We start from the raw sequence: 16,097 nt of genomic DNA on the forward strand, positions 1-16,097 counted from the left end.
CCCCCAGTCAATACAGGTCCCATACTTCCTCTCTCCTTCCTGTCCTCTTCCTGCCAGCTCTCAGGGTAGGAAAAGTGCAGGCCGCATGGTGACGAAGGTGAAGTTGTACGTGTGGGGCAGGCCCTGGTGTGCGGTGCGACTGAACCGGCTCCAGCTGAAGGCGGGCAGGCTGCCCTGTGTGGTGGGTCCGTTCACTGCCTCTGCCACAAACTGCTGTGCCATGTGGTAATCTGTCACCTGGAAGTGAATGCATGAGGGTAGCATTTAGCAGGGGTGACCAATACCAAAGGGGTTTCAGTTCAGATCATGTGTGGGTCGATCAAGATGTGCCTGTGCACTTTGAATTACTTAAAAAAAATGTCCATTTCAATGAGCAGTAAAATAATGGCACCTGTTGCACACATAAACAGTGAAACAGGTTGCCAAAGAGAGAACAAGAGACAGAAAATGTATGTGGTCAGTCCAGTTGTTAAGTGAACCTGAAATTGTTTTGCAAAGCGTTGGATGGGTCTGAACTTTATTGTTAATGTCATTAAATGCGTCACAGTCAGCTTTGTGTGGAAGCGATACCCTCACCTTGGTATCATAGCAGCCCCCTGGACGGGGTCCTTTCCGTCTAAGGTCATTGCGACAGCAGATGGTCTTACATGGATGTCCCCTGGCATAGGGGTCCTTCTTGTAATCTAAAATAAAACAGCAACACTGCAGGAACAATTACGAAACAGACAGTGATGGACAAGCAGAAGGCACAAGTCAATAGAATGACAGTGACAAGGAGGAAGACACAAGCAAACCATTAGCCACAATGACCTGCATGTACAGGATGTACCTATAACAGCTCTATAAAGCCCTTTGTTTATTTATTTATTTATTTTTCCATTTTCTCCCCAATTTGGAATGGCCAATTCCCTGAAATCTTTTGGAATGCCCAAATTTGTCATCAATGTTTGGTCCCATTGCACAACCCCCACTGTCAATCCGGGAGAGTGTGGACAAGCACGTGCCCTCCTCTGAGACACGTGATGTCAGCCGCTGCTTCTTTTCGCACTACGGTCCACAAGCTAAGCTAGCACAGAGATGAGTCGGAGGAAGACATTTCATATGCAGCTTTGGCACGTGGACCACACGCGCCCGATCGACCAGCAGGGGTCGCTGCTGCTAATGGGACCGAAGCCCCTGCCGACGTACCCACCCCCATCCCCGGCGGAGGGAAGCCAATGTGTTCCGCCTGTGAGCTCCCGGTCACTGTCAGCTAGTGACACGGTCGGGATCGAAAGCCCTTTGTTAAATGGGACCTGAAACCAGCACATACTGTTATATCTCATGAGGTGTTTCATGGAGGCCAGGTCTTTGACAGCAGCCTGATCCCTGCGGAAGATCTTGGCTCGGGGGCAGAGGTCGTAGGAGAAGTCCTCTCCACGCCTCCTCCTCATCTCTCCATAGCCGCTGAGGTTGTAGATCTGGGGGTGAAAAGGAACATTGTAGGATGGCCAGTAGCCTGGAGGAAGATGAGAGGGAAATCAAACATGGAGAAATGCAGCATCACAGCAACACAGGTAGATGCACTCTTTACTACCTGACAGCGAGTCATTGCCTGTCTCTCACCCTGCCGCAGGGCCTGAGTCTGGTCCGAGTGCACCACCATCCCTGGGATCTGCTCCACAACAGTCAGAGCTCCATCCTTGATACCGTTGCCCAGAGACACCCTGCTCACATCCACCACTGAATACTGGCTATTGTAGGTGCCTAGGAGGCAGAAACAAACTCCCAGTGAGAACATGCTACACTGATAGTCCTCAGCAGCTTGCAATACAAAGATGGCAACATCTCTGTATTGATGGCTTCACACGACTAAGCAAACCCGCCCCTCACCGGAGTTGTACTTGGAGAAGATATGGGCCCACTGTTCCCCGGTGTGTGCCAGGGCGTGTGCCAGCCGCACCCTCTGCCAGGCCAGCAGGCTGTGAGGTGTCACCATGGAGAAGAGGGACGAATTGAAGATGCTGTTGGTTGTCTGGGTCATCAGAAGCCCACTGCCGAGGAGGTAGAAGTCATCCAGTGACACCAGGAAGCCTTTAGGGGTGTGAAAATGACTTCAAAGATCTCTCCTTTCAAAAGTGAACTTCAATTTGCTTTTTTTTTTACAAGACAAGACATAAGACATCTGCTGAAACACTTCAAGGTGAGTGTTAATACTTGTCTGGTTCATAAATAAACTTGATTATTGTCCCATTGTTATATCACGTAGGATATTACGAAGCCCTAGCCCCCGACCTCTGCACTGACCAGGGTAGCTGCTGAAGGACATCTTGCCAGTAGCAGTATGTGGCTCGGTCAGCCTAAAGTCCCAGTGCTTGTAGATGCGCAGGGTGGCGGCATAGGTGTACCAGCTAGAGTGACCCAGCAGCAGGTTTTCATAACCTGGCAACATCTGAGGAGGAAAAGACAAGGGGGAATGTGTCTGTGTTTGCTCAGCGAAGTACCCATCAGTTTAAATTTGATACAGAACAAAGCCAGGAAGAGACTGGGAGAGGCCGATGAAATTATGGATGGAAACGACATAAAATCATTAAATTAACTGATGCTTCACATTAAGATAAAAGGGAATTTGTAACATTAAAGAAAAACCTAAACCTGTCTGACCTCTGACCTTTATGAGAGCAGAGCAGTGGCCCATTCCAGGGATTCTGAAGGGCTTTGCAGAGACCAGGGCAGGAATTAGGTCCAACAGGTCCCCAACAGCATTGAGGAACTGTACTGCAAACATAGACAGGGGCTAATGGGAAAGCATGTAGTGGGGTAAGAGGAAACAAACAATCAGATCATTCACGTTACAATATTACACTACATTACTGTTACAACTTACATAGCTTACAGCAACTTACATAGCTTACAGTTAAATGTTACCCATTTATATAGCTGGATATTCACTGAGGCAGTTGTGGATTAAATACCTTGTCCAAGGGGACAGTAGCTGTGTCCCAGCGGGGAACCAAACCAGCAACCTTTCGGTTAGCAGCCCTGCTCCTTACCACTATGTTATACTCCATATTGTATGGAAAAGACAGACCAACAACTGTTACAGCTTCGCTAGAAGATACTTTTGGTCTATTCTGATGTGCATAATGCAGTTCCTGTGTGTCATGTCTAGAGGGCTCTTTCACACCTCTTTGTCAAGTATGTGAAAGGGGGATAACTGAATACAGCCCATCCACCTATCTCCACGCACCTCTCTCTGTCTGCTATTAGCCCAGCATGTGGCTCCAGCTTGGAGGCCATCCATCTGTGCGACAATGAACCCCACATGCTGCCACAGGGGGTCACTGTTCTTATTCAGCCTCACCTGCTTTCTAGTCCATGAGTCCTGCTTACTGAGGGACAGAGATGGAGAGGAAGAGATCCATGTGTATAAGGCACAGGTAAATCACTGCACAATTATACTGACAAAGCTGGACCAAAGAGGGCCGGGAGGTCTGCAATGGCCCAATCACACTCGCTGATAAGTATGCTTACAATTAACAAGACCAGCTGGGAGAAAGGTCTCACCTCATGAAGTCTTTCAGTGGGCCCAGTACCTTTGGGTGTTTAATCAGTTGGGGATACATGTTGGCATAATGACTAAACATCTGCCTGACAGAAAAACAATATATGACTGTACATTTTTTACATTTACACAATAAAGCAAGATGTTTTGCAAATATGAGCAGCAGTATTATATTGGAAACAACCTATTTGTGCACAGAAACTATCATCACTACATGGACTTGTGACAGAATCCTTACGGGGCAGTGAGGAAGCCCTCGAGGTACCCTGCCAAGAAGAGGGTCTTCTCATCAGCTTCAGGGGTCTCCCCATATCCTGCTCTCACCTCCAACACCCCCCAGCCAGTCTGAGACAGGGTGTCATTAAAATAGCCATAGGCATCCCCCTCCTTTTCGATAACACCCTCTTTCAGCTCCACAGTCCTTTTGGTGGCATTCCAATACACTGTGGCAGCGTGGATTTCTCAGGGGAAGAGAATAAATAGATTACACCGTAACCATCACCGTAAGCAACAACAGAACAGTGGTAGAAAAGCATAATCATTTTTTCTGTTGGTGGTTGTACTTTTAGAATATCCTTCGTCCTAAGTGTTTAAATGTAATTCACGTACGGGATGGCAGGGCACTTTCTTCAAATCAGCAAAGCCATTAGCCTTTTGACCAATATCTCACCGCAAATTTACTGTTGTTGTTTACCTATATTGTCGCACGTACAGCCACCACCACTGGGTTTATTGTGCCACAACAACCTGACAAAATGCGATTTACGCGAAGCATATAGTGAGAAGAAAGTTCGCTGGTTCAAATTACGTCGTCTTCTATGCTTCTTCCCAGCCCCTGGGTCAAAGCTTTCAAAGTAACAGTGTAACACTGTCTTACAGCACTAGTCTATATGTCAACACAGGATAAATCACTTACTGTCTGCTCTTACAACCGCCATAATCACAGCGCACAAAAGCAAAAGGTACAATCGTTTCTTCCAAATAAAATTCATTTTTGTGGGTCTGTGATACTGAGATTTTAGCTACCTAAAAATAACATTTTGACAGAGGAACATGTTCAATCAAATCAACGACATTTGTTACTAGTAAACTGTTCTCATGTAACGGTTAGCGGGTTGGGATCTGTTGCAGCTAGGTAATAGGGTTTGCTGATAGGAGGAGCTGTTGTGGAGCGTCTTCCGATTGGCTAATTTCCTTATTGGATTTATGTTCGGGTGAAAAACCTTCAGTCATATTGATATATGTTGCCATGTAATTAATATCCAATATTTTTCCGTAGCTTCTGGTAAAGCTATACCGTCAAGTAAAATCTGCTAAAGACTTTGATAAGACTTTCTATCTGTTGGTGTCTTTATATCTGCTTGATCTGTGGGAAGGAATAGAATCTTCTCTCGACAGTATTGCTGCGGACGGACATGCAGGGACCATGGTTGCACGTTAAAAAGCGTTCACCCCAGATGGGACTCGAACCCACAATCCCTGGCTTAGGAGGCCAGTGCCTTATCCATTAGGCCACTGGGGCTTCCTGCTCCGGTATTCAGTTGAAATGGTTTCCATTTGTTGCAATTTAAAAGCAAAAGAGACTGTAGAGTAACTGTATCATTGTTACATTACGACGTAAACTAGTCAGAAAACATAGAACATATTGGAACATTATGTAAAGTTTATTAACCAACTAGAACAAAAATAAATATGCAAGTTGGTAAACTAGTATGAAGGCTGATTAGATGGCTACTAGTACTGTTTGAACTCCAACAAAGAACTGACGCCATCTCCATGGAGACGTAACTTCCTGTCTTCTCTACACGCGGTCGCGTCTATTTGGTTCTTGTACGAGGGGGAGTATTCGTTTTTGACCACAGGAAAACGATTAAAAAGAACTTTTACGAAATGTATTAACACATTATAACATGTTCATAGTAATAATTATATAATTTATTGGCGAATATAACTATGTTAAAACACGAAGTCATAAGATGCAACACCATCTTTTTTAGACCACTGTAAATTAGCAACCAGTTTTTTTGAGAGGTAAAGAATGCCGTTTCCGCACATGCGTCGTAGGTAAGAGTCTGTGGTGGAGAATCAGGTAAGTGTGTTTTCAAGAGAAGTCCCAATGTATTTTAGGCAATTTATATTTTAGTAAAACAGACTATAAATGTATTAGTAACAAGTTAATATATACATGTATGCATAGGAAGACTAACTGTACAGAGTTCAAGAAGTTAGGATTTTTTTGGTCTGTCGTACACAAATAGTATAGCTACCTTAGACAACGTTAACTACCTCTCACAGTTAATTTAGCCAGCAAGTCTGCGTTAGCTATCTAATCATCGTACAGTGACAGTGAGTTTTCAGCATACCCGATGCTACAGCATCTGGAAAATACTCCGATCTTAAGAGTTTACTGTTGACACAAGCCCCAAGATGTCTTTGCAACATATTGCTACGAGCTAGTTATATGTTGCAAAGACATGTTCGTGAGGATGGACTAAATGTTTAAAGCCAACCAGTCACTAACAAGCTAAGTTAGCTAGCTAGACTACCGATTAAGCTTTAAATTAACTGTCTGAATTTGAGCAAAGAGCATTTATACACGTCTGTTCACGTCAACCAATTTAGCTGTACTCCAGGGCTATAGAAATCTCTACAAACTTCCCTGTCGGTTGGCAACCAGTCATACTGCAAATGACAGTGTACTTTTCGTTTTGTATGGGGACCTTTATCTGTGGTCGTGGGTAGCTATATCTTTGAGAAATGAGGCAAATACTCCTGATCAAATGCCAAAAGCAGTCTGTGAAAGACGGGTATCCATCTGTAAGAAAAACAATAACACTAACTGAACTAGTGTTACACATACAATTGTATATACACGCACATCTTACGTTTAAATAGTAATCATACATGAATCCTTTTAATTTAAGATAATAAAGAGTAAGTGCTGTGAAGGTCCGTGGTGTGTTACAGTGCTGATAATGATATTTTGCCTTTGAAGCTCAGAAATAAACTTTCATGTTGATTCATATTTTTGCATAGGTAAAATGATCCGCGTGTATTTCTTAAACACTCTTGGTCGTAGCGTATTAAACATGTCAAGGTCAGGGACATAGTAACATCAGCTCTGTATTTATTGTAATTATATGTGACCGATAGGATGACCCAGTACAAATGTCCTTAAGAGCCACTGCATTTAAGAATAACTATACAGATTTTTGGTCATTTACATACTGCACAAGAAAAGATATTTTGAAACCCCACAGCTTCACCATGAACTATCCATTTTCTTGAATGAGGTCAGATGCACCCAATGTAGCATGTGCTGTACAGCTGGATTAATTTAATGATTTGATTGCAGATGCCGCTGTTGCCTCAGTTAAACCAAGATGCCTCTGTTTGGTAATACCTTCAGCCCTAAGAAGACCCCTCCTCGCAAGTCTGCCTCCCTGTCCAACCTGCATGCAGTGAGTGAATCTGAACATCCACTTGCTCTATAGAAATAATCAGGCCATAGCATATGTGTTTGCAGTGTGTGTGTATGATGGATGGTTATAGTATGATGGCTGCTAATGTACAATAACCCAGTCATATTTACCCAACTGCTCTCTTGCCTCCTTTCGTTTTCCCCAGTTGGACCGATCCACCAGAGAGATAGAACTGGGTTTAGAGTATGGAGCCCCAGCAATGACTATTGGAGGTCAGAGTTTGAAGTTTGAGGACGGACAATGGATTGCAGGTGAGAGGATTTTGCCGTGGCACATATTTAAAAAAATTGAATTTAATTTAATTTTAATTTTAAATTTTAAAAAACTTCATATAAAGAAAATGTGTTTTACTTCTTTATTTAATCAATATTTGCAACCAGCACACTGTTTACACATTATTAAATGTATTTTCCTCTGTTGTTTTGTGTGGGGTCTGAGGGAGGCAAATTTCTTCTCAAATTGTCACCTGACCTGCAGGCACAAAGTTCTTTGAAACTAGCCCATGGCATGAAGTCACTGAGAACACCTGGTGTAGTGCATGTCTGTTGTATGTGAGAGACAGGTCAGGTCTGTTGTGTCCAACAAAGGGGTGGTGAGATCATGTTCCTTATTGGGTGTGGAGCTCTCTGATGTGTCGGGCGTTTCTGTTGTCCAGAGTCCGGCGGCAGCGTGTCAGGGAAGGAGGTGCAGCGGTTGAAAAAGAGGAATCTGCAGCTGGAGGAAGAGAACAACCTGCTGCGGCTGAAGATTGACATCCTGCTGGACATGGTGAGCTCCTGTCACACAGAACATTTCACAGAAGTGCACAGCGCAGACGTTCTATATGCTGACCAGATAGTCAGCTCCTGCATTCATCCAGTCCACCATGCTTCCTGATCTAGGTGGGCTCTGGTTGGCAGCAGGAGGTTCTAATGACACTTGTGTTGCTGTGCTAGGTGTGAATTTTACGGTCTTTTGCTACACCCATTCATGAATGTTCATAAGTAGTTAGCAAGTCACATTTAGTTTCATCATTGGCAGAGATGGAACTTTCAGTGTGGTGCACATTGAGCTGAATATCTGGTATGTGTGTACAGCATCTGCGTAAATACCATCTGGATAGACGGGTCGAGGTCCAGAGGCTTTGACTTCCAATGCACATAATGATGGTATAGAGCTGAGAAAGAAAGGAGCCCAGCGGAGCCAGTCAACCTTGACTAGATTGACCCTTTCCTGCAATAAAAACGTTGTTTGCCTAATGTCTTATTATACTGGATGCTTCAATTATGAAGTAATTTACAACAGCCAGTGGTAGAAAATAATTGCTTTTCTGACATACCGCTTTTTATCAGTTGTCAGAAACTACTGCTGAATCTCACCTAATGGAGAAAGAGCTAGAAGAGGTGAAGAACCACAATCGACGAAAGAAATGAAGAAAAATAAGAATATGAACACAAAAAATTCTGAACGGCAGTCCCTCGTGATTGGAGTGGACCGGAGATGGGTGCAAAGGGGTGGGCAAATGAAGTGTCCAGACCCATGGATGTATAACAGGATGTAATTTAATACCTTTATGTTACATAATTTTATGCATCCACAAACACTAAATGTTATGTTTTGAATTTAATTCATCTATCAATGGCTTAATTATTTTTCTTTCCCTCATAGGACCAGATAAATATGTACAAGATAAATTGGTCAAAAGTGAGATTAATTTATGTTCAGCGTGTATTTAATTTATTTTCTTTTGCTCTCTTCTTTTTAGATTACTGTGTTGTAAACATTCCTGTGATTTTTTTTTTCTTTTTATTTTGCAATTACTGATATGTTTCATGATGACCCATTGTATTTTTTACTTTTTCTAAATAAAACATTTATGAAAGAATTATTATTTAAATAAAATTATTTGACTGTGCAAACATCACACCTGCCACTGCAGTTTCCTGGCTTTCAACTTGCTTTGCTTAGATTAGACTATTGTCTCACACCAAATGCTGTCTTTGGATATTAAGAACACAGATAGTACTTTTAACTTTCAAAGCTATGGAAAAAGTAGAATAACCTGGTACAAGTAGTGTTTGAACTGAAAAAGTTCACAACTACGTAGCATTGGTTCCTAAAAGGAGACAAGCTTACTGAGCTAATCTAGGAAGGGAGAGATCAAACACAGACCTCCTGTGCACTTGTCAACAGTAATTTTACTAATAGACCCACTGATGAATGTATGATCGTATCTGTGCACTGCAGACTACAACAATTATCTTGTACAAAGTTATTGTGAGATGGCTTTTGGCCCCTGCCTGGGAACAGAATGGAGGTGATGAGCACAGGAATGTGCAAAGAACTGCAATAGGGGCCACTTCCCTCGCTTTAGCATGATTCGCTCACAAGCTCTGACAACAGCCCCATTGTAAGTCCGAGTTTCTCCGTGTAATGAAACTCATTTAAGAATTCACCAGATCAGAAAACACCAACATGACACATCAAAGGCTCCGTTGAAATGTCCTGATGGCAGCCCTGCACGTCCAGTTACCTCACAGGGATGAAAAGCTGAGAATGGCAAATAATGTCACTCCACCTGTTCCATTTGCCACACATGAAAAGATTCTGTGTCTTTCATGTTGACGGCAGCAGTCAAATCAAGCTAAATTCATAAGTCATAAGGTAGCCAGCTAGCCAGGTCTTGTCTACAGAATTTGGAAATGTGAAAGACAAAAAAATAACAGATATGTGTTTGTAGTGAAAATTGTAATAAAATGTTTGCTCAAACATATTTCATATTTTCTATTACCAGCAGTGAATTACAGCTCTGCCTCTGCACAAATGTTCCCTCCTATCTTTATTAGCCCAGTTACTACCCCTGCTTATTTATCGGCTCATATTTAACATCCAGTCAAAATTAGGCCACAGAGGACTTGCAGTAATGTGAAAGGAATTATCCATCAAAATACCATTCCCAGCTCATGTTCCTTCTGGAAAAATCCAATGCAGTTGTGACTGGTGCTCGTTAATTTAGCACATTATTATTTTAATTGTTTCATATAACATTTGTTAATAACCTTACAATAAAAAATGATATTTTAGCACAAATATCTAAAATAGGTTTTCAGTTAAATATTTTGAGGAGGTATCACCTCCTCTGGGGAAAACACCCCAATTCATGCCTACTGAGCTCCATGACTCCAACAGAACCATATGAAGACCAGACAGATGAGATCAGAATAAGAAACCAAAGAAACTGCTAGACATACCTCCGGTCCTTCCACACCTGGTGTTTGTAAATGTACTTCTCTTCCTCTCATCAATATTACTGATCTTGTTTATTATGCCTGATCTCTGTCGATGAAAAGAGTAAGTGTTGTTATTTTGTCATTGCTGGAGACTGCTGGAGTTGTTTGTCTGTAATTAATGCTATGGCTTCAACTTGGAGATGAATGTGAAAAGAGAACAATCAGACTCTTTATTTCCTGGAACTGGAAGGAGCTTATGAGAGGGTATGTTGGTGCCAAGGACCACAAACTCCGATTTAGGTGGATTGTAGATGCTGTGTGAGGCACGTACTACACTGGAGGGTTGAGTACAATAATGGCTCCTGGAGTACCACAAATACCCATACAGCCAAAAACCAGCTCAGCAGTGCAATGATAATTTTTAAAATGTGCCACTCCCTTCCTTAATTGTCAAACTCATGCATGCATTGCACTAAGAAGGCCATCCATTAATGTAGAGCTCTGTAGTTTCTTAGATACTGTTTTAACTTCCTTTTACAAATTATCCAAAAATATTATATTAGAATGGTCTGACAATTGTGCCCAGTGCCACGTACTTAATTACCAAATCAATGTACCTGTGTTATCCATCTTGTGACCTATCATTGTAGTTCTCTCATCATATTAACCCAGTTCATACAGTACGCAGTATGCTGCAGTGGTATTGCTGCCAATATATAAATCCCATTGTTGTCCGTAACAGGCTTTCTAAAACCTTTGTGCAATAATGAAAAAAAAATTCTTCCACAGGCTCATGGCCAACCTTTGCGTGCTGCAATTGCCAATGTTCTAAAACCAAGTGCCTGGAAAAGGAAGCAGAGTACGCTTTTCTTATGGGAAATTACAATTTGTACAACTTACCATGTACAAAAAGGGAGATTATATTTGTTGTTGTCATGATCTACGTGTCAGAGGGACCGAACAACTGTTTTTCTGCACAAGTGTTTCTCTACGTGTGGAATGAGGCTCCGCCTCCTGTAATATTTAGATTAATTCAAGATCGCAGTATATAAATCTAAGAAAGGAGAGACAGAAGGAAGGGAAGGTAAGTTAGATAATTCAGCAAAGATAGTAAAGACAAGTTTCAAAGAAGGTAAATAACAAACCCTAGGGTATATAGTAACATTGTGAGAGATCTGATAACTGGGAGCTTGAAGAGGAATTGGAACATTCAGTGGATGGCAAATTCAAGACCAGTTACTTGGCAGTGGCTCAGGAAGTTGGAGGGAGGAAGACAGTGATTTACCATCTTCTATTATCCACCTCCATTACATTTTTGTAAGAATGAAAGGACAGAGGTCTGCAGATTTCCTTCCGTGTTTGTGACAGCTGGAAACACACAGGCAGCAGGATTCTGAGCTGTCGCCGTGGATACCACGGGTGGCATTCTCATCGCATCACACTGCGTTAACTGCTACAGGTGAGTGGGACACCACTGATAATTTTCACCTTTCCAGGAAAGGTGAAAGGTATTTTGAAACTAAATTGCAAACCACTAGTTTTATTGACAAGTTAATATTTTATTGATGGGCTGAATTCCTGTCATTATCTATTGATTTTGATTGCCATTCTTCACCTCATTGCCCAATATCTTCTGATTTATCAGCAAAGACAACATGTTAGGTCTGATGTGACCTGATAGGAAGTTATGAATCGACCATTGGATCCAAGCACCACTGGACTGGCCTTTGGTTGGTAGCCATTAATCTGATGTTTGTACTTCTTAAGTATGACAGAAGATACGCAGAAAATGCAGAGGCATCAAAGTGATCTGTTGTACAGTGGAATGTCATTATAGGTACTTACTCTAAGAAGATCCTTCAACACAGTTCAAATTATGAAATTATTATTCATTCATTAAACAAGGCATAAGTCTTAATCTTTTTCACTAGGGAGGGAGGGAGCAGAGACAGGAAAGTACACAAAAGTCTGATTTTTTCATCAATGTCATTAATTATGGATTACATTAAATTCCAAAAAATGACAGCTTTTATTTATGGCAATACCTTAAGGTATTTATTAGAAATGGGTTGATGGAGGCAGCAAGGTTAGATGTGTATGGAAACAATAATAACCAAATACCTATTTAACAACATAAAAACGAAATCAGATAAATAGGCCAATCAAATACATGGAAGTGGAAGGGGGTACATAAAGGTCAACAGTGTTGTAGCAGGTGTCTCAGGCCAAGATCAGTAATGCTTTCAGGCATGTTTAGCCAGATTATCTTTAAGAAGTCCTGTTTTTTATTACTGAAAAAGTTGCCTATAAGCAAAAGTACAGTATCTGAAATCTAAAAACAGTATTCCACTTACACACCCTTGCCTATCCGTGGAAGTATGGTGTGTGCGGGTACACATGAATGAATTTTCAAAGAGGTCAGGAAAGGAATGCAGAACATGTCTGGGCAAAACAGAGGCCTACACAGAGAGACACATGGCAGTAATGCTGTACCTTGACCTTCCTATATAGAATATCAGGACAAACACTGGACTGGGAAATCAGGGGTACTTCGGTATGCTGATCGCTATTTCTCTCCTCTGGCATGGGCAGGTATCTGGGGGTGAAATGGGAGCCAGCACAGGTGACCGGGGAAGGGCACGGGCCCCTGATGGTGGCTGGGGCTGGATGGTGCTGCTCAGCTGCTTCATGGTCACTGGCTTCTCTTACGCCTTCCCGAAAGCCGTCAGCGTGTACTTCAAGGAGCTGATGCGAGACTTTGGGGTGGGCTACAGCGACACCGCCTGGATCTCCTCCATCATGCTGGCAATGCTCTATGGCTCAGGTGAGTGACTACCGGGGCTAAATTTCCCTCCCGGTGATGGCTTTATTTCAACTTGACCTCCAAAGCGGGCCGTGTAAAATTGTTTGCATTATGTCATAATAGAGTTTAGGAAAATACTGCGAACTGTGGAATGGAAGTCAGTGGAATGGAGTAGAATGGAAAAGAATGGAATATGGGTGCATGTACATTCTCTGTGGAAAAGCACAATACAAGACAATGTCAAAAAGTGACAACAGCCATCGTACCTTTGTCTCTCTCTCCCTCCTCTCAACCAGGCCCTGTGTCCAGTGTGATGGTGAATAAATTTGGATGTCGGCCAGTGATGCTGTTTGGGGGCTTACTGGCATCAGCAGGCATGGTGGCAGCTTCCTTCACTACCAATATTATCCAGCTTTACCTTACTGCTGGTGTTGTCACAGGTGACTAGCTCAGTAAAGTGATCTATCCAAACTGTTGTCTCTTGTCTTCTGTCTTTTTCTTTCAGAGGTTTCTCTGCTTATTCTGTATGAGATTGCCTCTCTGACCATGCCGTCTCGTCTAAGCTTATGCTTCCTAATTCAACTAACAACAGCACTTCAGCGTTACTCCATCAAAAAATATTCTCATCCTACTTTCCCTTTTTTACCACCCAACTCACACACTGTCCTCCATCATCTGTTCCATACCAGGCCCTATTTCCAACCCATCGTACATTTATTTGGCATCACTCTTTGGACCCACTCTCTTATGTTTTATTCAGTCACACTTTCAGATATCCCACTCACTCACCCTGGCTGTTTCAGGTCTGGGCCTAGCACTGAACTTCCAGCCCTCTCTCATCATGCTGGGCACCTACTTTGACCGAAGAAGACCGCTGGCCAATGGCCTGGCAGCAGCTGGGAGCCCAGTGTTCCTGTCGGCCCTCTCCCCACTGGGTCAGGTCCTCCTGGACTGCTACGGCTGGAGAGGGGGGTTCCTCATAATGGGGGGGCTGCTGCTCAACTGCTGCACCTGTGGTGCCGTCATGAGGCCCCTAAACGGGAGGAAGAGGAGGGGGAAGGAGGCTGGACGAGAGTCAAATGCCCAAGAAATGAAAGAGATGCTACCTTCAAAAATCGGCCAAGAGAGTGGTGAGAAGAAGAAGCAGCAGAAGGAGGAGCCCAAGACGAAGAGGCTGCTTGACTTTAGCGTCCTCCGTAACAAGGGGCTGGTGATCTACATCATAGCCAAGTTTATAGTGGTCCTGGGCCTGTTTGTTCCCCCCATTCTCCTGGTCAACTATGCCAAGGACCAGGGCGTGCCGGACCGTGACGCCGCCTTCCTGCTCTCTATCATCGGCTTCATCGACATCTTCGCCCGGCCCACGTGCGGCGTTGTGGCGGGTGTGCGGTGGGTGCGGCCCAAGAACGCCTACTTCCTCAGCCTGGCGCTGCTGTTCAATGGCCTGACGGACGTGTGCTCGGCGCAGGCCAGCGACTACCCCCAGCTGGTGGTCTTCTGCGTGTTCTTCGGGCTGTCCTACGGCATGGTGGGCGCCTTGCAGTTCGAGGTGCTGATGGGCATCGTCGGGACAGGCGGCTTCTCCAGCGCCCTGGGGCTGGTGCTACTCATCGAGGCCGTGGCCATACTCATCGGACCACCCTCAGCTGGTGAGAGGAGTAGCAACAGAAAGACCTTTAATACAGTCTGTACCGTACTCCCACGGACAAAAATAAAAATGAGTAGCTATGCACAAAAAAGGTGCAAAAGCAAAAAATATTTACACCTATAGTGAAGTTTAAGTAATCCCGATATTCTCTCTTTCTCTCACAAACAGGTCGCCTGGTAGACGCATACAGGAACTACGAGCTGATTTTCTACATGGCTGGCGGAGAGCTGATTACTGCAGGCGTGTTCCTTGCCATGGCGTTTTACTGCTGTGTTTCGCGGAACAAAGCCACAAGCACGCCCAAAGTGGAAGAGAAGGACGTGGAGGCAGAGGTGCCGCTGACTGACAGGAGCTGTGTGCACTGCAACACGGACTGGGCCAATCACGAGAAAAAACTCACCTACAGCGTCGCCTGGAAGCGGGAGGGGAAGGAGCAGATTTAGGAGTGTGTGTGTAGAGAGAGATGTGATTTCATATTTTTAGCAAATCATACCTTAATGACCTACCCCACCTAACCTCACACCCCAAAACACAAAATCATCCTAAGGCCTGCCCCAATCCTAAAAAAATAATAATTTCCTTCATGACTGTACCACATGTCTTGTTTGTGTGTGTGTGTGTCTGTGTAACTTCTGATAACCAAACAAGCTGAGAAAATCCTGAAGTTTTGGGCACATTTGAATACATTCCCACAGGAACAGAGTCATAGTAGACATTGTGTATCATAACAGAAGGGTTTTTGGTCTGCTGACATGCTAAAATGTACTGTTTGTAAATACGAAATATTTTGTCATACATCAGCAATTGCTGTACACAAGCTCTCAAATAAGCACAGTACCATATAATACTGTTTCTTGATACTGTTTTACCGCTTATAAGAAATAAAAAATATAAACACATCTGCATTACTGTCAAGCGTTTTTTTAAATAGCAGTTGGATAAGCATGTATCATCCCTGGTGGTCTAGTGGTTAGGATTCGGCGCTCTCACCGCCGCGGCCCGGGTTCGATTCCCGGTCAGGGAAAAACGTTTTACGGCAGAAGAGAAGCCAACATGCTCCTTAAACTGTAGTGGCGTATGTATGGCGCACCTTACCATAACCTTGGATGCATTATATATATCCACCTAAACTCATGAAATACGAAACGATTCATCGGTGTCCCTGGGTGTAAGTTAAGCAGACACGCAGCGTTATATTGCGGCTTGGCCCCCCTACCCAGGCCTAATTCTCCTTCCCTTATTAGTTTGTTTATCTGTCTGCACAGTGCAGTCTTCCAACCGTGTTTCAGACAAGAGTCTAAATGACACAGTACAAATGCAAACGACATTACAGAAGCGATCAATGAACAACCACAACAACAAAAAGAGATCCGTACGACAAACACACATTCTGGATGTTTTCATTGGCAGT

General features: G+C 43.4%; 3 protein-coding genes and 2 non-coding genes across 5 annotated transcripts; 3 read left to right on the plus strand and 2 right to left on the minus strand.

Annotated features, from left to right (window-relative positions):
- Positions 1 to 60: 60 nt before the first annotated feature.
- LOC118773923 (phospholipase B-like 1) lies at positions 61 to 4,536 on the minus strand. The gene is made up of 11 exons (XM_036522992.1): positions 4,461 to 4,536; positions 3,783 to 4,005; positions 3,547 to 3,630; positions 3,230 to 3,371; positions 2,651 to 2,776; positions 2,287 to 2,431; positions 1,873 to 2,073; positions 1,606 to 1,746; positions 1,313 to 1,498; positions 577 to 683; positions 61 to 237 (listed from the first exon to the last, which is right to left on the minus strand). The coding sequence occupies exons 1-11, from the start codon at positions 4,534 to 4,536 to the stop codon at positions 61 to 63; spliced, it is 1,608 nt and encodes a 535-aa protein (XP_036378885.1).
- A 457-nt stretch (positions 4,537 to 4,993) lies between these two features.
- trnar-ccu lies at positions 4,994 to 5,066 on the minus strand. The gene has a single exon. It is a non-coding gene; the product is annotated as a tRNA-Arg (tRNA).
- A 535-nt stretch (positions 5,067 to 5,601) lies between these two features.
- On the plus strand, positions 5,602 to 8,680 carry cby1 (chibby homolog 1 (Drosophila)). Its single transcript, XM_036535009.1, has 5 exons — positions 5,602 to 5,633; positions 6,900 to 7,005; positions 7,172 to 7,277; positions 7,682 to 7,794; positions 8,358 to 8,680. Exons 2-5 carry the CDS (start codon positions 6,928 to 6,930, stop codon positions 8,436 to 8,438), a joined length of 378 nt encoding a protein of 125 aa, XP_036390902.1. The 5' UTR covers positions 5,602 to 5,633; positions 6,900 to 6,927; the 3' UTR covers positions 8,439 to 8,680.
- Positions 8,681 to 12,790: 4,110 nt separating this feature from the next.
- Positions 12,791 to 15,129, plus strand: slc16a8 (solute carrier family 16 member 8). Its single transcript, XM_036523111.1, has 4 exons — positions 12,791 to 13,059; positions 13,335 to 13,478; positions 13,842 to 14,687; positions 14,855 to 15,129. The coding sequence occupies exons 1-4, from the start codon at positions 12,792 to 12,794 to the stop codon at positions 15,127 to 15,129; spliced, it is 1,533 nt and encodes a 510-aa protein (XP_036379004.1). The 5' UTR covers position 12,791.
- A 509-nt stretch (positions 15,130 to 15,638) lies between these two features.
- Positions 15,639 to 15,710, plus strand: trnae-cuc. Its single transcript has one exon. It is a non-coding gene; the product is annotated as a tRNA-Glu (tRNA).
- The last annotated feature ends 387 nt before the right edge of the window (positions 15,711 to 16,097 follow it).

This window comes from Megalops cyprinoides, chromosome 1, assembly GCF_013368585.1.
Source record: "Megalops cyprinoides isolate fMegCyp1 chromosome 1, fMegCyp1.pri, whole genome shotgun sequence".
NCBI classification, from domain to species: Eukaryota; Metazoa; Chordata; class Actinopteri; order Elopiformes; family Megalopidae; genus Megalops; species Megalops cyprinoides.

Coding starts and splice junctions, on each gene's coding strand:
- slc16a8 (XM_036523111.1), top strand. CDS start 12,792: ATGCTGATCGCTATTTCTCTCCTCTGGCATGGGCAGGTATCTGGGGGT. Junction 13,060..13,334: donor GGCAATGCTCTATGGCTCAG/GTGAGTGACTAC, acceptor CCTCTCAACCAG/GCCCTGTGTCCAGTGTGATG. Junction 13,479..13,841: donor TACTGCTGGTGTTGTCACAG/GTGACTAGCTCA, acceptor TGGCTGTTTCAG/GTCTGGGCCTAGCACTGAAC.
- cby1 (XM_036535009.1), top strand. CDS start 6,928: ATGCCTCTGTTTGGTAATACCTTCAGCCCTAAGAAGACCCCTCCTCGC. Junction 7,006..7,171: donor CCCTGTCCAACCTGCATGCA/GTGAGTGAATCT, acceptor CGTTTTCCCCAG/TTGGACCGATCCACCAGAGA. Junction 7,795..8,357: donor TTGACATCCTGCTGGACATG/GTGAGCTCCTGT, acceptor GCTTTTTATCAG/TTGTCAGAAACTACTGCTGA.
- LOC118773923 (XM_036522992.1), bottom strand. CDS start 4,536: ATGAATTTTATTTGGAAGAAACGATTGTACCTTTTGCTTTTGTGCGCT. Junction 3,631..3,782: donor GAGGGCTTCCTCACTGCCCC/GTAAGGATTCTG, acceptor TTTTTCTGTCAG/GCAGATGTTTAGTCATTATG. Junction 2,777..3,229: donor CTAATAGCAGACAGAGAGAG/GTGCGTGGAGAT, acceptor CTTTCCCATTAG/CCCCTGTCTATGTTTGCAGT.